The 23,750-nt window shown below is 45.3% G+C and overlaps 1 protein-coding gene and 1 non-coding gene across 2 annotated transcripts in view; one reads left to right on the forward strand and one right to left on the reverse strand.

Moving 5' to 3' along the window:
• Positions 1 to 2,909: 2,909 nt before the first annotated feature.
• Positions 2,910 to 23,750, forward strand: part of LOC125111185 (ATP-binding cassette sub-family A member 13-like) — a 35,565-nt gene continuing 14,724 nt past the window's right edge. The window contains exon 1 of the mRNA XM_047753039.1: positions 2,910 to 2,978. Within this exon, the coding sequence (XP_047608995.1) occupies positions 2,910 to 2,978 (69 nt within the window). The remainder of the gene's footprint in view (positions 2,979 to 23,750) is intronic.
• Positions 21,852 to 21,958, reverse strand: LOC125112326 (U6 spliceosomal RNA). Its single transcript, XR_007131119.1, has one exon. It is a non-coding gene; the product is annotated as a U6 spliceosomal RNA (small nuclear RNA).

Below are 23,750 nucleotides of genomic sequence, written 5' to 3' on the forward strand. Positions count from 1 at the left end.
ACGCGGTGTCACTGCCAGGAGCAGGGGCGTGCCAGGTGGCACTTGATTGGAACAGGCATTTCTGGTTCTGGCGACCAGCAGGCGGGATGGCCCCTGAGCATCTGGGAGGAGAGTCCGTGGCCGTTTGGAGCAGGGCCGCGCGGGCTCTTGCGTGGATGCACGAGAGCATCCCCCAGTCGCCGCGGGGAGCAGACGCGGTCACAGCCCGCGGCTTCCAGCTGCTTCCATGGGGCTGCACAGCTGAGCAGAGACCAGGCAAGGTCTGCTTTCCTGAGGTGGATTCAGGTAACAGAAAGTGAACGGTTTCAAAGCGATTGTTCAGTGTGTCCCCCGTGTGGGACATCCCTGCTCCCCGGCTCCAGAAGCACGTCCTTCGCCCTGAAGGAGGACCCGGCACCCTTCACCGCCCCCCGCCCCAGCTCACTGATCGTGCCTTGTCTGCGGGCTCAGCTGTTGGGGACCCTTGGCCTGCGCTGCCTGCCTTTCCTGTCGGGCTGCTATCTCGGGCTCCTCCCGTGTCCTAGTGAGTGTCAGCATGTCACCCCTTTGTGTGGCTGAATGATGCTCCGTGCGCATTTGCCGAGCCGTGTCTATCCACGTGTCTCCTGGTGGGCGCTTGTGTTGTGTTGTGAACTCGCCTGGGGGTGCGCGTCACAGAGGTGGGATGTGGTCCCAGGGCGCTGCCAGCTGAGATCTGCCTCTTTAGACAGGGCCTGGGCACTGGCGGGAGGACTCAGGCTGGATGCTGGCCCAGCACTCTCAGGCAGGGTGACCCCTCGTGCAGGGGCCTCCTCTTAGCTCCGGCCTGGACCTCCGAGGGCAAAAGGGGCTCCTTGGAAGCTTGAGCAGGTAAAACGAGGGTAATGATGTTGTTTTGCTTAGCGGATTTGTTCAGTGTTGAGGGTTTCTCTTTTGTGTATAATTCTCAAGGCTGTGGCCTCGGGGAATGTTACACTTTTAGATGGCAAGTTGCAGAGTGGAGAATGACCTTTGCTTTGTTGGAGCTTCCAGGAGCATCATGACCATATGACTGGGCCCCTTTGCTGTTCCACAGAAGTTGGCACAACATTGTAAATCAACTATACTTTACTAAAAAATACAAGGAAAAAAAAAAAAGAACAAAGGTTGTGACGGGAAAACTATGTGCAACAATTAACGGCCCCCCTCCCTCACCTGGCCTTTAAGCGAGCTTTGCTGAAAGCCTTTCGGGAGTTCAGGATTTTTAAGGCACCAGCCACCCGTCTCCTTGCCCGGCCCTGCAGTGAACCTTTCTGCTCCAAACTCTGACATATCCGAGTTGGTTTGGCTTCACTGTGGGTCGGGCAAAAGGACCTGTTAACACGTGTACTTGCTTGAGTCCCTGTTTGGGATTCTTTGGGGGTATATACCTAGGAGTAGACTTGCAGAGTCCTGTGGCAATTCTAGGTTTAACTACAGTTTTCTTTTTGAACCTTGGAAAACTGCTCCGGGCAGCATCCCACCCTCATGGTGCAGTCGTGATGTGTGTGCCACGCTCCCGGCACCCTCCGTGGGAGCACGGAAGAGGTCAGGTGCAACCACGCAGAACTCTGGCTGCTCTGAGAAGGAAATGCGGGGGTGCTTTTCCTCACAGTGGCGTTTCTGAAAACAACAGCAGTCCCCTGTGACGTGTGTGTTCAGTGCGTTGTCTGCAGAGGGTCCTGGGGGGTGGCAGCACAGAGATGGCAGGGCTAGGTTTTGAGGGGGTGAAAGCCAAGGAGGATGTGGTGTGGACATCAGGCAAACTCACGCATGGGAGCCAACCCCCTGCCATACTGGGGAATGGCTTCACTCCGGTGCTGCAACCCGGGTAACAAATAATAGAATCCAAATTGTAAATGGTTTCTTTTAAAAAATAGATTTACAGGGTCACTGACTCAATTCCTCTGCCAATGCCTATGCCGCTTCCTGTTGCAAAAGCCATTGATGGCACATTCATAGCTCGTGGAGGTTGCATTGAAATGGAAGAGCACGAGAGTCTCGTTGCCTGGCATCCCCCGACCACAGGCGGGGGCGACAGGAGCCCAGGAGCTTCGCCTTGAGGACCAGCTGCTGCCAGCTGAGTTCCCTCCCGTTAAACAATTAAGGTTAAGACAAGTGTTGGAGCCTCAGGCCGGGCCCAGAGCAGCCCACAGCTTGCGGCTTCTGCTGCCCCGGGGGGGGGGGGGCTTGCCTGAGGTCCGGCGTAGCTGATGATGCGCTCTGTCGTTTGCCTTGCTCTCTGGTGGCAGCGCTAAGCTATAGATGGGAGAGTGACCTGCATTGTCTAACTTGGGCATCCAGGGTTTACTCACAGAAATGGGAAAGGCCGACCAGATCCCCAAGCCTTTGGGGGAAAGTGGTGAAAAAGGGGGATTGAGGCGGCGTGACCGCCCAGCCGACCTGGAGCTCGAAGCACCTGCTCTCCCCCGCCTCTCCAGCCAACACTGCTTCCGTCCTTCCCTCTCCTTTCCCTCTGATTATCTGCCAGGGCATGTCCAAAACGGAAACCGTTTTGGTTGATGAGTAGGATGGCTGGTTTCAGGGGGAGGGCAGCGATAATTCCATCCTGTTAGCATCAAGGGAGATGAGGGGGCCGCGCTCTGCGTGAGCACTGCTTCTGGCTGCTCGCATCCGTTGTGTGCGTCCTTGGACATGTGCGTGCCCAGAGGCTGCCTGTTGGAAGCCAGCCCTCCTGAAACACCAAACACTGGGTAAGATTTCTCAACAGATGCAGAACAAGAGGGACATTCGATGCCTGCCTCATTCAGTCACCAGCGATCTGGCTTGCATCACTCACTTTTGTTGGGATTGACTAATAGGCGTCTTTCTTTGCCCTGTGCCTTTGCCCAGCCTGGCAGATATAAGCCTGGTGCTTGGGCCAGCTTCCCGATGAACACAGGAGGGCAGGCATGGGGCGGGCTGGGCGCCAGTTCTGGGCCCTGCTCTGGAAGAATTGGCTCTGCAGGATCAGGCACCCGGTGAGCGCTGCATGTTCCCACAGTCCCGGGAGATCAGTGTGGTGGCTGAGGCTGGGGACAAGGGGCTGGTCTGGCTGCTTCCCCCACCTCTGCGGGGACTTGGGAAAGCCAGACAGAACCTGCCCTCAGGGCCAAATGTGACCAGGTCGAAATCATGGCTGCAGCATTGGGTCGGAAGGGCTCTACTTTAGAAAAAGTTTTAAAAAGAAGGTATTTGAACTATCACTGGTGTTTTGCGCATCTGCTGTAAGACTGAACTGCAAATCTTCTGGCTGAAGGGCTAGGGCATGACATGCCTTTAATGCATAAGCTGAGGCTCACAGACCATGAGGCTGTGAAGCCTGAATTTTGCTGTTCTTTGGTGTCAGACGATTAGAGTTAGTCCCCATCTCCTGAGAATTGTATCCCAATTGCATTGCAAGGCTCTGCTACATAGGTTGGACTCACCCAAACCAAATTCTTACTGACGCTGCACGGAAGTCCTGTAAGGGTGTGTTTTAACGAAGCAGAATCAATTGCTTATTATTACAGTTGGCTCTCCTTATTACCAACGCTGCAAGATTAAAATGAACACTTAGAATAGTTTCACTAGAAGTAGATCCTCAGTAGTGCCTGCATCATGTCTGACTTTAAGATCCGTCCTTAGCACGTGGAGGTGTTTTTTTGTTTTTTGTTTTTTTTCTTTTCTGCTGACTAATGCTTCTGTTGGAAGAAATTCGATCATTGACATTGCATCTCATTTGGCTGAATTCTCATATGCAAAATGTTCTTCTTTTCTTCCTGAAAATAAGGTAAATGTTAAAAACATTTAAACAAAGATGCTTTTTCTTTATCACGCAAAGATCTTCAGGATGAGAATGAGTCCAGTGGAAATTTGACGGCACAGAAGTTTGAAGGTCAGAAATTGACAAGTGAGATTTCTATCCATGATGGATTGCTAGTGCGCTGGTGTCTGCGTCAGTGTTTTCCGACTTAGGAACAGTGTATTTTATGGCACGTGGTAGGTTTGAGGGAACTGAGCTTATTTTCCTGTGAAAGAGTGTCGTGGGTAGAAGCTAGCTTCCCCATCGCTACTCTTTCTGCTTTTAGCTTTTAACTCATTTAAACCTCAGAACAGCTCAGCGGTCAGACACAGGGACTCTCTCGCCTTCATCATTATCAGAACTTGATTTGTTTAAACATTTTTACAACTGTTTGTGCTGTTGGGATAAATGTCCTCATCAGAAGTATTGTATGCACTTATTCGTTTGATGACTGCTTATTTAAGTGCTGGCTCCTGCATCCCATCATTCTTTGCCTGTTTTCCCCCCTTTTTCCATATTTATCAGCTCATGACACACCGTGGACTTATTTACGGGTTAATTTCCTCTGGAGCTTGCCTTAGATGCTCAGATCCCTTATAGCAGGGAGTTCTTTCTGATTGGTCCACCAACATATTCCCCAGCACCCAGAACAGTGCCTGGAGCATAATAGGTGTTCAATAAATAGTTGAATGAGTGAAAGAAGAAGGGACTACGACATTTATTGCACGTGCGCGGTGTGTGAGGTAGAGTGTGGCCAGCACACCGCACACGTGCAATAAATAAGCTACCCTCTGAGGCTCGGACAGAGGAGACCTGTGGTTTACACAAGGACGTACGGAACGAACCCACCTCTGGGGAGACATCGTGCCCATGTCCCTGCACCAGCGGGAAGTGATATTTGCCCGAGGTTACTCACTGACACGCTGCGTGTGACAGCCAAGGAGTAGAAACCACACAGGGGGTTTGGTGCAGAGAACGGAGCCCGAATCCCAGCCCGGCCACCCGCTCCCTTACTGTGCAGACAAGTGTCCTCCCTGCTAAGCGAGCTCGTTTGTAAGGGTCAGATGCATCAGTAGTGTGTGTCAGGTGCTTTTGCCACAGTGCTCAGCCTTAGATTGAGACCTGCTTGCTTATTCGGCCAGTTTCAGAGGTGGTAGAGACTTGGGGTCTCTGACATCTTGGGGGGCAGGAGGTGAGCCCACAGAGCGAGGCGAGGCCAAGGATAACTCAGATCCTCCGGCACCACTGGGTTGGAAGGCAGCCCCAGGGGTGAAATGTGAAGGGCTCACATCTCCTCGTTCGGCTGCCTTGGAGATATCGAGGCCAGGCCCCTCTGGGCGAATGTCTTTAAACTGACCTACTTTTCACAGCTTCCTCCTGGTCGCCTATGATCATCTGGAAATTCTTTTTCTCTCCCCGCCCAGTGGACTGTGGGATTGGGGTGTTGGCAGAAACTGGGGGGAAAACCCATCTGACCAAGTGACTAGACAGCCTCAAACAAGTGTTTACTCGGTGGGTCAAAATCAAGAACTGTTTTGTAAGATGAGTTTACCCCTGGAGGAAACCTGTTTGTTTTTAGATTTACTTTAAAAAACCCTTCGCTGTATTATGTTTAATAATTATTCTGGTTCCTATAGGAAACTCTTATGGACATTTCAAACGGAGGAAAATAGAAGCGTATAGAATGACCAAGTAGCACCTGTCACCTTAGCTTTCTAGATTGTTGAAATTCTACTGTTCTTAGACAAAAGATAAGTATGACTAGAAGCACATTTTAATAACTAATACTACTTATTTTTTCTCTGGAATTTTATTTACTGCACAAATAGCCCTGTAACAAGAAGGAAACGTTTAAAAATCGCCTAAAATTCCATTATCCTAACGTGTCTGCTACTTTTCTAGTTTTTTTTTTCCGTCCTTTGGACCACATCCTATGTTGGGTGTGAACATTCTTCCCAGTACTTTGCTGTTGGGAATGACGTCTTTATGTGCGAAGGATGTGTCTTATGCTAGCTTGTGACTCTTGAATGAATTTCCTGAAGCAGGGTTTCTGGGTCAGAGCTCCGGCCAGCTGTGTCTGCATGGGTGGTGATGCCCCTGGGAGTATCCCCTTGGGCTGTTTCTGAAGAACCTTCCTGACACTGGCAAAGACCCACTGGCTGTGAGCCATGCTTTTCCATGTGAACTTCTATAATTTGTTTTTATGTTTTATTCTCCCTGTAAATCATTCTGATTCTTTGAACCTCGTTTTAATAATTTAATAACAGGGAGTTCCCCTTGTGGCTCAGCAGGTTAAAAAACTGACTAGTATCCATGAGGATGTGAGTTTGATCCTTGGCCTCGCTCAGTGGGTTAAGGATCCGCCATCGCTGCAAGCTGTGGGGTAGGTCACAGATGAGGTGGCCTCTGGCATTGCTGTGGGCTGGGGTGTGGGCCTGTAGCTGCCGCTCTGATTCTACCCCTAGCCTGGGAACTTCCATGGGCTGCGGGTGTGGCCCTAAAAAAACAAAATAATAATAGTAATAATTTAATACCAAGAGAACCAAATAATGTAAGCCGGGCGTCTGCTGTTTGGATGTCTCCCGGTTCTGCAGTCTTTTGGGGTTTTTCCATGTTTTACTGAAGAGAGGCTGACACTCACCCCACACCCTGGAGATGACGCAGTTCCCATCAGCCCCTCGGGTCTGCCCTGGGCAGTGACCTTCTCTGGGTCACGATTGCCTCCGATCCCCAGCCGCTGGTGGACCCTTCCTTTCTGCTCCGTGTCTCATCTCCTGTGACTACCCCCTCCCCAGTGGGCTCAGGCTCCGGTTCCTGACTCATAATGAGAGCGGAGGCAAGCCTTGGGGTTTGGTGAGCTTTTACTGGAGACGTGGGCTCGTGGGGGGGCGTGGAGCGTAGTTTAGTGCAGAGACATCGCTATCCTAAAAACCCATGATCCACCCCAATTTCCCAACTGTGGGCTGGGGAGCGGGGGGCTGATGGAAACAACAAAACTCTGTGGCCCCGTTTCACCAGGAACACACCGTCTGCCTGGGAACCCCAACCCAGACTCCTCCCCGCACATGAAGGGCTGTATTCTTGCCTTTTTTTTTTAATATATAATGATTTTTATTTTCCATTATAGCTGATTTACAGTGTTCTGTCGATTTTCTACTGTACAGCATGGTGACCCAGTCACACATACATGCACACATTCTTTTTTCTCACATTATCATGCTCCATCATAAGTGACTAAACATAGTTCCCAGGGCTACACAGCAGGCTCTCATTGCTAATCCAGTCCAAAGGCAAGAGTCTGCATCTATTAACCCCAAGCTCCCCATCCATCCCACTCCCTCCCTCTCCCCCTTGGCAAGCACAGGTCTATTCACCAAGTCCACGAGTTTCTTTTCTGTGGAAAGGTTCATTTGTGACATATATTAGATTCCAGATATAAGAGCTATCAGATGGGATTTGTCTTCCTCTTTCTGACTCTCTTCACTCCGTGTGAGTCTCTAGGGTCACCTGTATGGTAACAGGTATACCTTCTCTTAGACACAGATAGAATTACGGTGTCTTCACCGGGGCTTCCCCTCTGGCCTGGCTCCAGGAAGCCCCTGAGGCTGTCCCAGCTCCAAGTTGAGGGGCTCTCCACTTGGCACAAGCCAAGTTCAATTCTGCCCCCTCCCATGAGCAAAGCTCCAGGGAAGCCATCCCACCCCAGGCTGCCTCCAGGCTCTTTCTGTCTCCAGCCGTCTACCTCAGGGCCCAGTCCTTAAATCACCTCCTGGGAGACCACTTTTCTTTAACGCTTAGAGAACAGACTCTCAATCTGAGCCCCAAGTGCTTGAAACCTCAGAGCTTTCTGGTGCATGCGTGTGTTTTCCCCACAAGACAGAGCCCCTCTCATTTCTTTGAGGTTTTTGTTCACCACTGGATTCAGGTGCTGAAAGCCTAACTTGGTGTTAAAGAATAATTTCCTTTTGGAAACAATTAACATGATGCCACAATTTCTGTATTTGTCTGAAGTTGCAAAACATTTTAGATATTAAGTCGTAGAAGTAAAGTAGCTCCTATTTCTTTTGGAAAAGTGCTTAAGTCGTAGAGGTTGTGTATGATTACAAGTTACCAATTACTTGTCAGATTTGCTATAAAGGTCTCCTGAGGGCATTAGCAGGAATGCGGGGGTCAAAGGTCCAAAGCTGACCCCTTTGATAGGTTGGAAAAAAGATCAGAAAATGGTTCCTCAGAAGATGCTACAGTTGTATATATGTGTATGTATGTGTGTATATATGTATATATATATATAAATATATATAAAAATAGCATTCTAGATTTATATTAGAGAAAAACAAAGTTCAAAAGTTCAGGCATGAACTGTTGCCAGACTGATTTTGGAAGTGGTGCTAGTGGAGTTCTGGGTATGACGGTCTCTGAAAGGTTCTGCAAATAAAAAAGGTTAGAAAAACGTCCCTGGCATGGGACCTCAGTGCCGTAAGGGGTGACTGCAATGCGTTTACCATGCTGTTGCATTGGCAGTCCTGTGATGACAGAATGAGGCCCACAGGCTGTTGGGGCACCGCAGCACTGACCATGGAGAGTGTGTGAGGCAGCTCGGGCTGACGTTCGCAGGTGCCACGGATCCGAAGGCTTGAACCGCAGACGTCCCGTCTCTAAGCTCTGCGGTCTCCCAGTCTGAGACTGGCTGGCGCAGGGCGGGCCCCCTCTCAGGCCTCTTTCCTTGACTGCAGGTGGCTGTCCCCTCCGCATCTCTTCAGACCACCTGCCCTCTGTACTAGTCGGCTTCTACAGTTCTCCTTTTTTCTTCCTCTGATGCGCCGTTTTACTCAACTATGCGGAGAAAATGCACGCCTTTTACTATGAAAAGAAACAGATTGTCATCAAGAGGAAGGCAAAATGTGCATTGTTTTTAAAAGACAAAACAGGCAGCTTCCAGGTCATCAAATGTCTCCTGTTTATAAGGGCACGGTTGTCTTAGCTCATGGGCCCCCCGACAACTCCAGTAGTCCCTGTTTCAACTAACTACATCTGCAATGACTGTTAAGGTGGGATTCTGAGGCTGTGAGGGGGGGCGGTGTCCCCAGGGCCCAGCCTGGGGCTCGTCATGTCAGCTCTACTCCAGCCTCAGGAGACAAACTCTCACCGTGGGGTGCTTCGGGAGTTCATAGGCGGGTAGGAATTCAGGTGTGCCCCTGGCTCCCCCCTCCCCCTGAAATGTGCTGTCCAGCACCGGGGGTCCGTCAGAGCAAGTCTCCCAGAGAACACACCTGCATTCTCTGCTCAGCGGGGAGTGAATTACAGCCACTGGTCCTGCCTCCTTCCCCTGCGTCTGGGAGGCGCAGCTGCAGCCTCACGCTGCTCTGAGAGGGGCTGGCCGAGGCATCTGTGCAATGGCACACTAAGGTTGATTCAGTATTCTAGAATACTGCGATGGGGTTGGGTAAGAAGGGACATTGAATAAAAATATGTATTGTCCTTTATATAAATTGCCCATCGCATTCTCGTCCAATGTCGTAATTAGTGGCCTGAACAATTTTTCTTGCTGATTGGTTATCAAGACTTTGCTACATGTATTACCAGTATTTCCACAGACAGTTGTTCTTTTTGCTTGTTTGTTTCCTTATTTTTATTGTTCATATTTAATTTGTATATCTTCTGGAGTTCCCGTCGTGGCGCAGTGGTTAACGAATCCGACTAGGAACCATGAGGTTGCGGGTTCGGTCCCTGCCCTTGCTCAGTGGGGTAACAATCCGGCGTGGCCGTGAGCTGTGGTGTAGGTTGCAGACGTGGCTCGGATCCCGCGTTGCTGTGGCTCTGGCGTAGGCTGGTGGCTACAGCTCCGATTCAACCCCTAGCCTGGGAACCTCCATATGCTGCGGGAGCGGCCCAAGAAATAGCAACAACAACAACGACAACAACAACAAAAAAGAGTTTAGAAAAACGGACTAAAGAGGATACAAAAAGAAGAGTAGCAAGGAAGTTGTTAAGGAGATCACTACCTTGGGGATCCCATAACCGGGGTGCAGGAAGAAAAGGTGCAGAAACAAAATGAAAAAAAAAAATTTGTATATCTTCTAATATCATCTCTTCTCTTTGAAGTATGTTTTTTATAATTCCAAAACTTCGGGAATTACATACTTCATTCATCCGTACGTTTGATGAATATTCTCCTTTTTCCTAGTTTTTCTAGAAAACCTGTTTGGACTTCCATCTCCTTCGAGTGCACTCTTGAGCACCGCCTAAGGACTTAGTCTAGCTGTATGAAAAAAATCTGAATTCAGGTGGCCTGACACCTTGTTGAATTCTTCCTTGCTTCATTGTACCAAAAAATGTTATTTTGTCATATGTTTTGCAACTTAGTGGAGTTTATTTGGGGGCATCCCATGATATGTCATTGATCTGCATTTCTGATTGTTTTTGCACCAATTTCATTTCTAAAAAAGCATCGATTCTTTCATATTTCTAATATTTTTATAGGATTATAATATTTCATAGTTCTTCTTTTTCATGCAGAATTTTCTTTGCTTTTGGAGACTATTTGCTCACAAATTATATTTTTGTATCATTTTGAGTTAAAAAATGATTCCAGGAAATTCCCATTGTGGCTCAGTGGGTTAAGAACCTGACTAGTGGAGTTCCCGTTGTGGTGCAGTGGTTAACGAATCTGACTAGGAACCATGAGGTTGCAGGTTCGATTCCTGGCCTTGCTCAGTGGGTTAAGGATCTGGCGTTGCCGTGAGCTGTGATGTAGGTCGCAGACATGGCTCGGATCCTGCATTGCTGTGGCTCTGTAGGCCAGCAGCTACAGCTCCAATTCGACCCCTAGCCTGGGAACCTCCATATGCCATGGGAGGGGCCCTAGAAAAGGCAAAAAGACAAAAAAAAAAAAAAGAACCCAACTAGTACCCATGAGGTTTCGGGTTCGATCCCCGGCCTTGCTCGGTGGGTTAAGGATCCAGCGTTGCTGTGAGCTGTGGCTTGCGTGGCAGATGCAGCTTGGATCCAGTGTTGCCGCAGCTCCGATTTGACTCCTAGTCTGGGAACTTCCATATGCTGCAGGTTAGACCTTAAAAAGAAAAAAAAAAATCTTTCTGAAGTAGAAATTTTAAAAAAATCCCATTTATTAAAAAAATTAAAAATAAAAAATGATTCCAGTTAGAATTTTGATCAGAATCGTGTTCAGTGTGAGTGGGAACGTGGGGAAGGTGGTCTCAGCTCTCCTCTCCTGGGCGCCCTGCCTCTTGGACCCTCTGTGTTCCTGTGGGTGGAGCATTCATTCCTGGACACTTGTCCTGCTGCCTTTCTCCTCGCCTGTGACCTCAGCCTCTCTCGGCTGTAGGGTCTCCATGCTCACTAGATGTAGCTGTGGCAGGAAACAATGTAGAAATTGTTTTTGTTTTTTGTTTTGGGCACAGATTTACCAGTTGTCTTCTTAAAAACATCCATTGAGTTGGAATCTTTTTACCAAAAAGTATAGACATCTACTATTTTGAAAAATATTGTTCACCTGACTTCCAGAAAGAGTGTTGTCATGTGTGTTGCTTGTTTCCTACCCGTTCTTGATGAAAGAATTTATTCCTTATTCATCTTTATAACTTACGCTGAAGTCCCGGCACAGGGCTGGAAAGAGGGAGGTGCTAGACGAATGTTTCGTTGTGTCTGTTGAAGAAAAGCAGTGGTGTTTCAATATAAAGGTTCAAAAGACAAGCAAAGGGAGAGTTTCTCCATTTCTTCCTCCTGGTACCAAACTTACTCTGGAACCAATGTAAAGTTTTGCAAAAGGTCCTCTCAAGACGGAAGTTCAGACTTGATGGAGAGGCTGCAAGAAGTCCCAGCTCTGGACCTCAGTGATGTAGGTCAACTCAGTTGAGAGTTTCCTTTTTTTTTTTTTTTCTTTTTACAGGTGCACCTGCAGCATTTGGAGGTTCTTAGGCTAGGGGTCAAATCAGAGCTGCAGTTGCCGCCCTATGCCACAGCCACAGCAACAGTGGATCCAAGCTGCATCTGCAACTTGCAGCAATAAGGGATCCTTAACCCACTGGGGAAGGCCAGGGATCAACCCTGCATCCTCGTGGTGACGACATTGGGTTCTAAACCCACTGAGCCACGACAGGAACTCCTGCCATTTGGTTTAGCCTCATGCTTTGTCTGAAGCCACTTTTCTTGCAGTATTTTATAGCTAGGACCTCATGATACTTCTGGGAAAGTCTCCTTTTCTGAGAGATTGGCATCCAGAGGCCTAGGTTCTCCAAAGACACACAATAGAATTTCACGCTTATTTCAAAGCCCTTTGTTTCCAAGGAGAAGGGCAACAGACTAATTATATGTTGTGCTACAGCTTCCTTGATATTCTAAACCTGCTGGCCTGTTTTCCTCTTCTCTCAGCCGCTGAGATCTCCTGACAAGCCCCTCCTTCCAAACAGCCTTCTTTCCTTGTTAATTCATTTATTATTATTATTTTTTGTACCAAAGCATCTTATTCTTTGTGGTTTTCAATTGTAACCAAACCCACATGCTGCCTAAGCAACTCGGAGGGTTTAAAAATGGGTTTACACTTAGTCTGTGAGATGTCTTGTTCAAGTGAGATGGGCAATTAACTTCTTTAATCTGCAGGCCCGAGATTCAGCCCAGGTTCCATCACAAACGGGTTGGAGGAAAGCAGGGAAGCACCACTCCCCTTGGTTTCCAGCTTGTAAAAGCGGGGCAGTGTTACCCACCTCACTGGCCCTGGGAGGATGAGGCGACGGGTGAACAGGCGCCGGCAGCGCTCCAGGGTGATGGGAGCGAACACCTGCAGGCCAGGGCTTGGTCCTCTGTGTGGCTGCATCCTCCGCAGAGGCTCCTTCGGGCAGTGCGGGCTCTGCTTCAGGCTCCTGCACAGGCGCCTTCGGCCTCCCCCTCCCCCTCCCCGAGGGGGACTCGGTCAGGTGTGTTCCTGCCCGAGGATGCTCTTCCTGAAGCCAGTGAGGTCCCTGGTCCTGTGGCTCTCGTACGCCAACACTTATCCATCCCTTCTCCACTTGTTTTCGGCATGACCTCCCCCCAGGTTTTTCATTCACAGATAATGCTTTTATAAGCAGACTTGAGCCCACCTTTGGTTCACATGTGCAAACCATCTCAAAAAGTTAACTATTAGGGAGTTCCCACTGTGGCTCAGTAGTAACAAACCCGACTAGTATTCATGAGGACTCAGGTTCCAACCCTGGCCTTGCTCAGTGGGTTAAGGATCCTGAGTTGCCGTGAGCTGTGGTGTAGGTTGCAGGTGTGGCTTGGATCCCAACTTGCTGTGGCTGTGGTGGAGGCCGGCAGCTGCTGTTCCGATTTGACCTCTGCCTGGGAACATCCATATGCTGAGGGTATGACCCCAAACACACACACACACACACACACACACACACACACACACACACACACACACACACACACGCGACAGTAACTATTAGGCCGAAGCTTTTTTTGTAGGTTAAAACTTGTCTAATATAGCTAAAGTGATACGGTCCAGTCTGTTACATAGTTGGTAAATTATTGAGCCATAGAATTTGCACATCTTCAGTTTCATAATATTGTCAGGCTGCTCATGAAAGATCTTGCTGATGGATGTGCTCACCAGCACTTGATGTTGTCAGGCTTTTTCCTTTTCCCAAACAGGTGGATGTCAGATGGTATCTCACGGCGACTGTGTGTCTGCCTGAGGACCACCAAGATTGGGCATCTGCTTGTGTATTTACGAGGTGCTCATAATTTGCTCTTGTCTGCTCCTATTTTTTGAGTGTTTTCTTTTTTTCTTTTTACAGCCACACTGGTGGCCTATGGACGTTCCCAAGCTAGGGGTCAAATCCGGAGCCTGTGCCACAGCCACAGCCACAGCAACACCTGATCTGAGCTGCATCTACAACCTACATGGCAGCTTGGGGCAACGCCGGATCCTTAACCCTTGCAAGGGCTGTGCTGGGTTCTTAACCCACTGAGCCACAGCAGGAGCTCCTTTTTGAGTGTTTCCTGTTGGATCATCTCCTCGTTGATTTGTGGGCATGTGTATGTATATTCTGGATACCCCGTCGTTAGTTGCATACGTTGAAATAGATTCTTCAAGTCTGTGGTGAGTCTCCCTTTTCAAATAGCTTCTCTGAGGAACAGAGGCTTTAATTTCACATGGCTGAATTTTCCTTGTGTGTGTGTGTTTGTGTGTGTGTGTGTGTGTGTGGTATGTAACACAGACAAAACTGAAGGAGATGCTCTGGGCCTTATTGTAACCCCTGGAAGTGTCTTTGTGTCCCCATTAGAGCCGTGCATGTGATGCGGGCTGCCCTGCCCCCGCTCCCTCTCTGGGGATAACCAACCCCACAGCGCTGTTTGTTGAATTAGCTAGTTTTTCTCCCATTGGTCCCTAGACCACCTTTCTAACCCGTATCACCTTTCTCTTGCTTGGATTTTTTTTTGTTTGTTTGTTTGTTTGTTTTGACCTTATGGAAGTTCCCAGCCTAGAGGTCGAACAGAGCCTCTTTCTGTATTGTTGACCTAACAGTGCCTGGTCTTATTATTATCATTTTATAGAAAGTCTTATATGTGGGAGGTCAAATTCCTTCAATTTGTTGGTGAAATTTGTCCTGGATTTTTCTTTTTGTCTTTGTTTTTCCAAATACATTCTAGAGCCAGCTCCTTAAATTTGACAACAGCAAAATCAATACAAAAGAAACAAAGCTTGTTGGAATTCTGTTGGCATTGCATTGAACCTATCGATCAGTTTGGGCAGAATTAACCTCTTGATGGGGTTGCCATTACTTATGCATCAACAATGTTCATCTCTTCATTTATTTAGGTTTTCTTGAGTCTTTCAATAAATCTGCAGAATTTTCTTCATGAAATAATTGCATGTATTTTCGTTAGAGTCACCCACCTCCAGGTGCTTTGACTTTTCATTGATAATATAAATAGTATCTTATTTAAAAAATACATAGGGAGTTACCATCGTGGCGCAGCGGAAACGAATCTGACTAGGAACCATGAGGTTGTGGGTTCTATCTCTGGCCTCGCTCAGTGGGTTAAGGATCTGGCATTGCTGTGCGCTGTGGTGTAGGTCGCAGACATGGCTCGGAGCTGGCATTGCTGTGGCTCTGGTGTAGACCAGCAGCTGTAGCACCAATTAGACCCCTAGCTTGGGAACCTCTATATGCCTCAGGTATGGCCCTAAAAAGACCAAAGACAAAAAAAAAAAAAGTAAAAAATAAAAATAAAAAATACGTAAGACCTGTGCTGTCTCTGTGAGGGTCCGGGTTTGATCCCTGGCCTTCCTCAGTGGGTTAAGGATCCAGCGTTGCTGCAGTCTTTGGTGTAGGTCACAGATGTGGCTTGGGTCTGATATTGCCATGGCTGTGGCACAGGTGTCAGCTGCTGCAGCTCTGTATGACCTCTAGCATGGGAACTTCCATAAGGTAGAAACAATAACAAAACAAAACAAAACATTTTCTTACTGATAATTATCAGAGAAGTATTGTGAGAGAAGTATTGTGAGAGAAGTATTGAATTCTTCTCCTGTGAAAGTAACTTTGGAATTTTCTTTCTGTAGTTTTAGCAATTGTTGCTTTATATGTTTGATTATATTTATTAAGCATATAAATGTATAAAATTATTATACCTTCCTCTTACTTTTTATTATGTAGCGATCCTCTCTCTCTAATAATCCTCTTTGTCTTAAAGTCTCTTGTCTGATATTTCTGTAATTTGTTTAATATTTACCTAGCATATCTGTCTCATTTCTTTACTTTTGTCCAGTTTTTTTTTTTCCTTCTTCTTTTGAGGGCCACACCTGCCCCATATGGAAGCTCCTGGGCTAGGGATCGAATTGGAGCTGCGCTGAGGTCTACACCTCAGCCACAGCAGTGCGCTAGATCTGAGCCACATCTGTGACCTTTGCCACGGCTTGTGGCGATGCCAGATCCTTAACCCAATGAGCGAGGCCAGAGATGAGATCAAACCTGCCTCCTTCTGGACAATAGCCGGGATCTTAACCAGCTGAGCCACACGGGAACTCCTCTTTTATCCAGTCTTGTGCTGGATAACTTGGTTTCTGATTATCTGAAAATTTTCTTTTACCCTCATTTTTGAGAAGTAAGTTTTCTGGATGCACAATCATAGATGGGCAGAATTCCTCCAAGTCACCTAAAGATATTTAATTATCTTCTACTTTCCTGCTACTAATGAGTCTTTGGTAAGTCTCATTGTTCCTTTGAGGAACTGTGTCTTTGTTTCTTGATTTGCTATTGAGATCCTCTCTTTGATTTTGTGCTGATATTGTTAATGTGGGTTTATGTTTCCTGATAAGTGTTAGATTTCTTTTATCAATGACTTTGTGTTTTTTTAGGTTCTGGGAAATTCTCAGCCACTACTTATTTAAAAATTGCCTTCCCTGGTTTCTCCCTATTCCCCTTGAGGGGAGCTCTCCTCTTTGTTAATCAGTCTTTACACTTGCAGATTCAGTTCATCACTTCTTTATGCTTTTTCATTTATTTTTTGTTAACGCCCTCCTTCCAGCTCCTTGGAGCTGTCTTTCATTATCATATCCGTAAGGCCAGCAATGGAACAAAGCTACGTTCTTCCGGCAGGAATTCCCCTATTGTTGCTAATCGGCATCGTATTAACTGTAGGGTGATATATTGTCAGATTTTTAATTCTGTCCCATTTTCATTTTGGTTGGATTTCACTGCTAAACCTTTCCCCACTCAGCATGCACAGTTAATAATTATCTATGTTCTTTTATGGTTGAGAATGGATTATGTTGTTTTTTTATTTAAAGGTCATTTGCAGTGGGTGCCATTTTTTTTCGGCCGCATCCTCAGTGGTCCCAGACCAGGGATGGAACCCCAGCCACAGCAATGACAATGCTGAATCCTTAACTGCTAGGCCACCAGGGAACTACTAGGTATCACATTTTTATCACACTTTCTTTCTCCTAGGACTTAGTAAATATTGATGCATTGTTATCTAGCATTGAATATTTTGAGGACATATTTGAGGAGACTAGTGTTTTTCCTCCCGTGTGGATGCTTTGCAGTATTTGTCCATTACCTTTGAAGTTTAATAACTGTAGTTCAGCTGCACTTTCTTTTTTAGAAACACAGCATACTCTTTCAGTCTTGAGATAAAGTTTTCTCTATTTAGGGAAATTTTCCTGTGTTATACACTAGAGCATATTTTTTGTTCCATTTTTCAGATTGTCTGTTTCAGAGATGGCAGTTATTCTTAGGTTGTGGAGTTTTTTGATTTTCAAAGCTGCTTATGTTAGCTTTTTTTGTTAATATTTTTGCCTTTAAAACTGTTTTAAAAAGTCACTGTTGTTATCTCAAACTGTTTCTCTAGTGCAGGAATTAAATTTAACCAGTGTCTATTCTGTTTTTGTGGTTTCTGAATCACTCAGAATTCCACAATCATGATTTTTTGTTATTTTCCCCTTGGATCTGCAACCTCTCTTTTCATTTATTATCTTTTTTAAGGTCTTGTTTTTTTGAACGTTTGTTCTTATTAAATTGTTCTTTATGAAACAGTTGTACAGACATGCTTCATTTTATTGGAGTTGTTTCTTTTCTCGTCATGCTCCATGACTTTCTTTTCTTTGCTTTATTTGTTTGTTTCCTTCCAGAATGTCTACATTGCTGTTGTGTTCTCTCCGCTCCTCTGATTCGTACTTGGGCAGCTTTGCCCAGGTGTTGTGGTTGTCCTTGACTCTCTTTTCAGTAAACTTGAGACAAGTTTGATTTCTCCTTCAAACTCCAGGGCAGTCTCTGCGCATGCTCTTTACTTGCCGGTTTTCCACAGCGGGAGGGGTGTTTGGGTGACGGCGGAAATGACTTGCAAGTCGTATTAGCCCAGCTGGGCTCTGTGCTCGCCTTTGACGTTTTGTTACGTGTTTACTCCATCCAGTTGGGGAAGTTATTCTCCGAACTTGAATTCTTTCCCCATTTTTCTGGATTCTTCTCCAGCAGAGCTAGCCTCCTTGTTCCTTTCTGACTAGGGAGAGCCCTTGAGGTTGTGCGGCTGGCCACGTTGTTATGGCTTTGGAGATGCTGGGCCAAGTTGGGACCGAGCCATGCTGGGCTTGGGTGATGTGCTCAGGAAACTTGTTTGTTGACAGTTTTTTTGTTTTTTGTTTTTTAGGCCATAGCCATGGCATATGGAAATCCCAGGGCTAGGGGTCTAATTGGAGCTGCAGCTGCAGGCCTACACCACAGCCATAGCAACACTGGATCTAAGCTGCATCTGTGACCTACACCACAGCTTTCAGCAACACTGGATCCTTAACCCACTGAGTGAGGTCAGGGATCAAACCAGCATCCTCATGGACACTATGGGGGTTCTTAACCTGCTGAGCCACAACGGGATCTCCTGTTGACAGTTTGGTAGCATTCTTTTTTTAATAATGATTTTTATTTTTTCCATTTTAGCTGGTTTACAGTGTTCTGACAATTTTCTACCGTACAGCGAGGTGACCCAGTCACACGTGCATGTATACATTCTTTTTTCTCACATTATCATCCTGAATCATAAGTGACTAGATATAGTTCCCTGTGCTGTACAACAGGATCCCATGGCTTATCCATTCCAAATGCAATAGTTCACATCTATTAACCCCGGATTCCCAGTCCATCCCACTCCCCACCCCCGCCTTTGGCAATCACAGTATGTTCTCTAAGTCCATTATTTTCTTTTCTGTGGAAAGGTTCTTTTGTGCCGTATATTAGATTCCAGATATAAATGATATCATATGGTATTTGTCCTTCTCTTTCCGACTTACTTCACTTAATATGAGTCTCTAGTTCCATCCATGTTGCTGCAAATGGCATTATTTTGTTCTTTTTTATGGCTGAGTAGTATTCCATTGTGTATATGTACCACATCTTCTTAATCCATTCATCTGCGGTGGACATTTAGGTTGTTTCCATGTCTTGGCTATTGTGAATAGTGCTGCAATGAATATATGGCTGCATGTGTCTTTTTCAAGGAAAGTTTTGTCCGGATATAAGCCCAAGAGTGGGATTGTGGGGTCAAATGGTAGTTCTATGTATAGTTTTCTAAGGAACCTCCATACTGTTTTCTGTAGTGGTTGTACCAGTTTACATTCCCACCAACAGTGCAGGAGGGTTCCCTTTTCTCCACACCCCCTCCAGCATTTGCTATTTGTGGATTTATTAATGATGGCTATTCTGACTGGTGTGAGGTGGTACCTCATAGTAGTTTCGATTTGCATTTCTCTAATAATCAGTGATGTTCAGCATTTTTTAATGTGCTTGTTGGCTATTTGTGTATCTTCTTTGGAGAAATGTCTATTCAGGTCTTTTGCCTGTTTTTCAGTTGGGTTGTTGTCTTTTTTGCTGTTGAGTTGTCTAAGTTGTTTGTATATTTTAGAGATTAAGCCCTTGTTAGTTGCTTCTTTTGCAACTATTTCCTCCCATTCTGTAAGTTGTCTTTTGGTTTTCTTTTTGGTTTTCTTTGCTATGCAAAAGCTTGTTAGTTTGGCTAGGTCCCATTTGTTCATTTTTGCTTTTATTTCTGTTGCTTTGGGAGACTGACCTGAGAAAACAACTGTAAGGTTGATGTCAGAGAATGTTTTGTCTATGTTCTCTATCTAGCAGTTTGATGGTGTTTTGTCTTACGTTTAAGTCTTTGAGTTTATTTTCATGCATGGTGTGAGGGTGTGTTCTGGTTTCATTGATTTGCATACAGCTGTCCAGGTTTCCCAGCAATACTTGCTGAAAAGACCGTCTTTTTCCCATTTTATTTTCTTGCCTCCTTTGTCAAAGATTAATTGACCCTAGGTTTCTGGGTTTATTTCTGGTTCTCTATTCTGTTCCATTGGTCTGTGTGTCTGTTTTGGTACCAGTACCACACTGTCTTGGTAACTGTGGCTCTGTATTATTGTCTAAAGTCTGGGAGAGTTATGCCTCTTGCTTGGTTTTTGTTCTTCAGGATTGCTTTGGCAATTCTGGGTCTCTTGTGGTTCCATATAAATTTTTGGATTGTTTGTTCTAGTTCTGTGAAAAATGTCATGGGTAATTTGACAGGGATTGCACTGAATTGGTAGATTGCTTTGGGTAGTATAGCCATTTTTACAAGATTAATTTTTCCAACCCAGGAGTATGGAATATCTTTCCATTTCTTTACATCTTTAATTTCCTTGATTAATGTTTTATAGGTCTCAGCATATAAGTCTTTTACCTTCTTGGTCAGATTTATTTCCAGGTATTGATTTTTTGGGATGCAATTTTAAAAGGTTTTGTATTTTTGTATTCTTTTTCTAATATTTCATTGTTAGTATACAGAAATGTGACTGATTTCTGAAGGTTAATCTTATATCCTGCTACTTTGCTGAATTTGCTGATCAGTTCCAGTAGTTTTTGGGTTGAGTCCTTAGGGTTTTCTATGTATAGTATCATGTCATCTACATGCAGTGACAATTTTACCTCTTCTCTTCCAGTTTGGATACCTTTTATTTCTTTTGTTTGTCTGATTGCTGTGGCTAGGACTTCCAGTACTATGTTGAATAGCAGTGGTGAGAGTGGGCATCCTTGTCTTGTTCCAGATTTTAGTGGGAAGGCTTTTCTCCATTGAGTATATTTGCTGTGGGTTTGTCGTAAATGGCTTTTCTCCATTGAGTATTATATTTGCTGTGGGTTTGTCGTAAATGGCTTTGGTTATGTTAAGGAATGTTCCCTCTATACCCACTTTGGTAAGAGTTTTTATCATGAATGGATGTTGGACTTTGTCAAATGCTTTTTATGCATCTGTTGAGATGATCATGTGGTTTTTGACTTTTCTTTTGTTAATGTGGTGTATGATGTTGATTGTGTTGAGTATGTTGAACCATCCTTGTGCACCTGGGATGAATCCCACTTGGTTGTGGTGTATGTTTTTTGTATGTTGCTGGTTTCGGCTGACTGAAGTTTTGTTGAGAATTTTTGCATCTATATTCAAAGATATTGGCCTGTAGTTTTCTTTTTTGGTAGTATCTTTGTCTGGTTTCTGTATTAGGGTGATGGTGGCTTCATAGAATGTCTTTGGGAGTGTTCCTTCTTCTTCAAACTTTTGGAAAAGTTTAAGGAGCATGGGTATAAGTACCTCTTTGTATGTTTGGTAGAACCATCTGTGAAGCCATCTGGTCCTGGACTATTATTTGTAGGGAGTGCTTTTATTACATATTCAATTTCGTTTCTAGTGATTGGTCTGCTCAGTTGATCTATTTCTTCTTGATTCAGTTTTGGCAGGCTGTAAGTCTCTAGAAAGTTGTCCATTTCTTCTAGGTTGTCAGATTTGTTGGCATACAATTTTTCATTGTATTCTCTTATTGTTTTTTGTATCTATGCAGTATCTGTTATGCTTTTTCCTTTTTCCTTTCTTATTTTGTTTATTTGGGTTTTTTCTCTCCTCTTCTTTGTGAGTCTGGCCAGAGATTTGTCAAATTTGTTTAGTTTTTCAAAGAACTAGCTCTTGGTTTTATTGATTTTTTTCCTATTGTTTTTTGAGTCTCTATTGATTTCTTCTCTGATATTTATGATTTCCTTCCTTCTGCTGACTTTAGGTTTTGTTTGTTCTTCTTTTCCTAATTCATTTAAGTGGTGGGTTGTTGATTTGAGATTTTTCTTCTTTTTCGAGGAAGGCCTATTGCTATGAATTTCTCTCTGGGCACTGCTTTTGCAGCATCCCATAGATTTTGAGTGGTTGTGGCTTCATTATCATTTGTCTTGAGGTATTTTTTAATTTCCTTCTTGATTTCCTCATTGACCCATTGGTCTTTTAGTAGCATGTTGTTTAGTCTCCATGTAGTTAGTTTTTTCTCATTTATTTTCCTGTGGTTGATTAGTAGTTTCATGCCATTGTGGTCAGAGAAGATACTTGAAATAATTTCTATACTCTTAAATTTGTCGAGGTTTGCTTTGTGCCCCAGTATGTGATTGATCCTTGAGAATGTTCCATGTGCACTGGAGAAGAATGTATATTCTGATTTTTTTTTTGATGTAATGTTGTGAAAATGTCAATTAAGTCTAACTTTTCTATTGTGTTATTTAGGATCTCTCTTAAAAATATGGAACCCTTCACAAATTTGCACTTCATGCTTGCATAGAGGCCATGCTAATCTTCTCTATATTGCTCCAGTTTTAGTATATGTGCTGCTGAAGCAAGCACGTTTTGTAGCATTCTTATTAGGTAAAGACAAATTGTCTTTTCCCCCCACTCCTGTCTTTGTCTGCTCTATTTTCATTTCTTTTCCTTTTTCTCCCTCTTATTTTGTTTGGGAAAAGAAAAATTCTGTGAGGAGATGTCAATATACCATTTTTCCCTGGAGCCCTGTACATACATATTTGTGTGCAGGCGTTGTCAGCACCTCCCCTCATGCCACAGCAGCTCAGCTGTACTGAAGGAAAGGGCATCTGTAAACATGGCTGTGGGGTGTGAAATCTGGGGTGCAGAACAGAACTCCCAGTGGGAGCTTCCCTCCGGGGACTCTTGGAAGAAAGAATAGGCCTTTCTGTTTGTTTGGAAGGGTGGCCACTGCTTTGTGAGCACGAACAGACTTGGCAGATGACCATTTCTCCTAGACTGGACCCTCCTGCAGCACCCCCTCCTGCAGCACCTCCTCCTGCAGTGTCCCCCCTCCTGCAGCACCCCTCCTGAAGCACCCCTCCTGCAGTGTCCCCTCCTGCAGCACCCCTCCTGCAGTTTCCCCCTATGCAACACCCCCTTCCTGCAGCACCCCTCCTGCAGTGTCCCTTCCTGCAGCACCCCTCCTGCAGCACCCCTCCTGTAGTGTCCCCTCCTGTAGTATCCCCTCGTGCAGTGTCCCCTCCTGTAGTGTCCCCTTCTGCTGCCTTTGGACGACACTAATGCCCGGATATGCTTGGGCCTCTTCCTGAGAAGCCGTGATTGGAGGCCCTGAGTGCAGGAGATCTAGAAATTACCCAGAAAGCAACTCCATTTAACAGGTTAAGATTAGTCATCTTAAGCAAGGTTTAAGCATAATAATGACACATGAGAAGAAAAACATGATACAAAAATGTGGTGAGAAAGAGAAGGCTGCTTTTGTGGCCCTGTGAGAAATGGCCCATGAAAGGAGGTGATTCACTCACTCACAATGGACATGACACAGCAGAACTGCTGCTTTTCCGTACTTTCCGCTGAAGGCAGTAATTGCAAATTCAGAACAATGAAGGTTTTTCCTGCTTCCGCTTTTCAGAGGGTCAATCACCTGTACATAAAAAACGGGGATAACATTACTTTAGGTTTAGTTGGAATTTTATTTTTAGTTTGAGATCTTCAGAGAAAGCTTTTACTGTTAAGAGGTAGATTTTTTTGGAGGGGGGGGGTGTTGTTCATTTTTAATAATGTGATTCTCATTTGAAACTAGCAATTTCCCATTGATTTTGTGACTGGCTGACAAATATTCACAATTCAGCTGTTGCCGTTGCCTATTTTGCTTTAGCTTTGACAAGCTCCTTTAAAGTATGGTGGTCTTTATGTTTAGGGGGGAAAAAATCCAGATTCTATGAATAAAAGATGATAAATTGATTGCATAAAAGATTTAGGAAGTTCCCCGGCTAATGATCTGGCTTGTCTCTGTTAAGGCTCTGGTTCAGTCCCAGGCTGGTGCAGTGGGTTGGGAGTCTGCTGTTGCTGCAGCTGTGGTGTGGGTTGCAGCTGTGGCTCAGATTTGGATCCCTGGCCTGGCAACTTCCACACACCATGGTGTGGCCAAAAAGGAAAAAAAAAAAAACAGATTTAGATGATGAAAGTGAATTAACAACTAGAGAAAATATTTGCAATACCTAAAACCAACAAAGGGCTGAATTTTTTAATTAAAATAAAGGAGGAGGAGTTCCCGTTGTGGTGCAGTGGTTAACGAATCCGACTAGGAACCATGAGGTTGCGGGTTCGGTCCCTGCCCTTGCTCAGTGGGTTAACGATCCGGCGTTGCTGTGAG

Source organism: Phacochoerus africanus, chromosome 11, assembly GCF_016906955.1.
Source record: "Phacochoerus africanus isolate WHEZ1 chromosome 11, ROS_Pafr_v1, whole genome shotgun sequence".
Classification (NCBI taxonomy): Eukaryota; Metazoa; Chordata; class Mammalia; order Artiodactyla; family Suidae; genus Phacochoerus; species Phacochoerus africanus.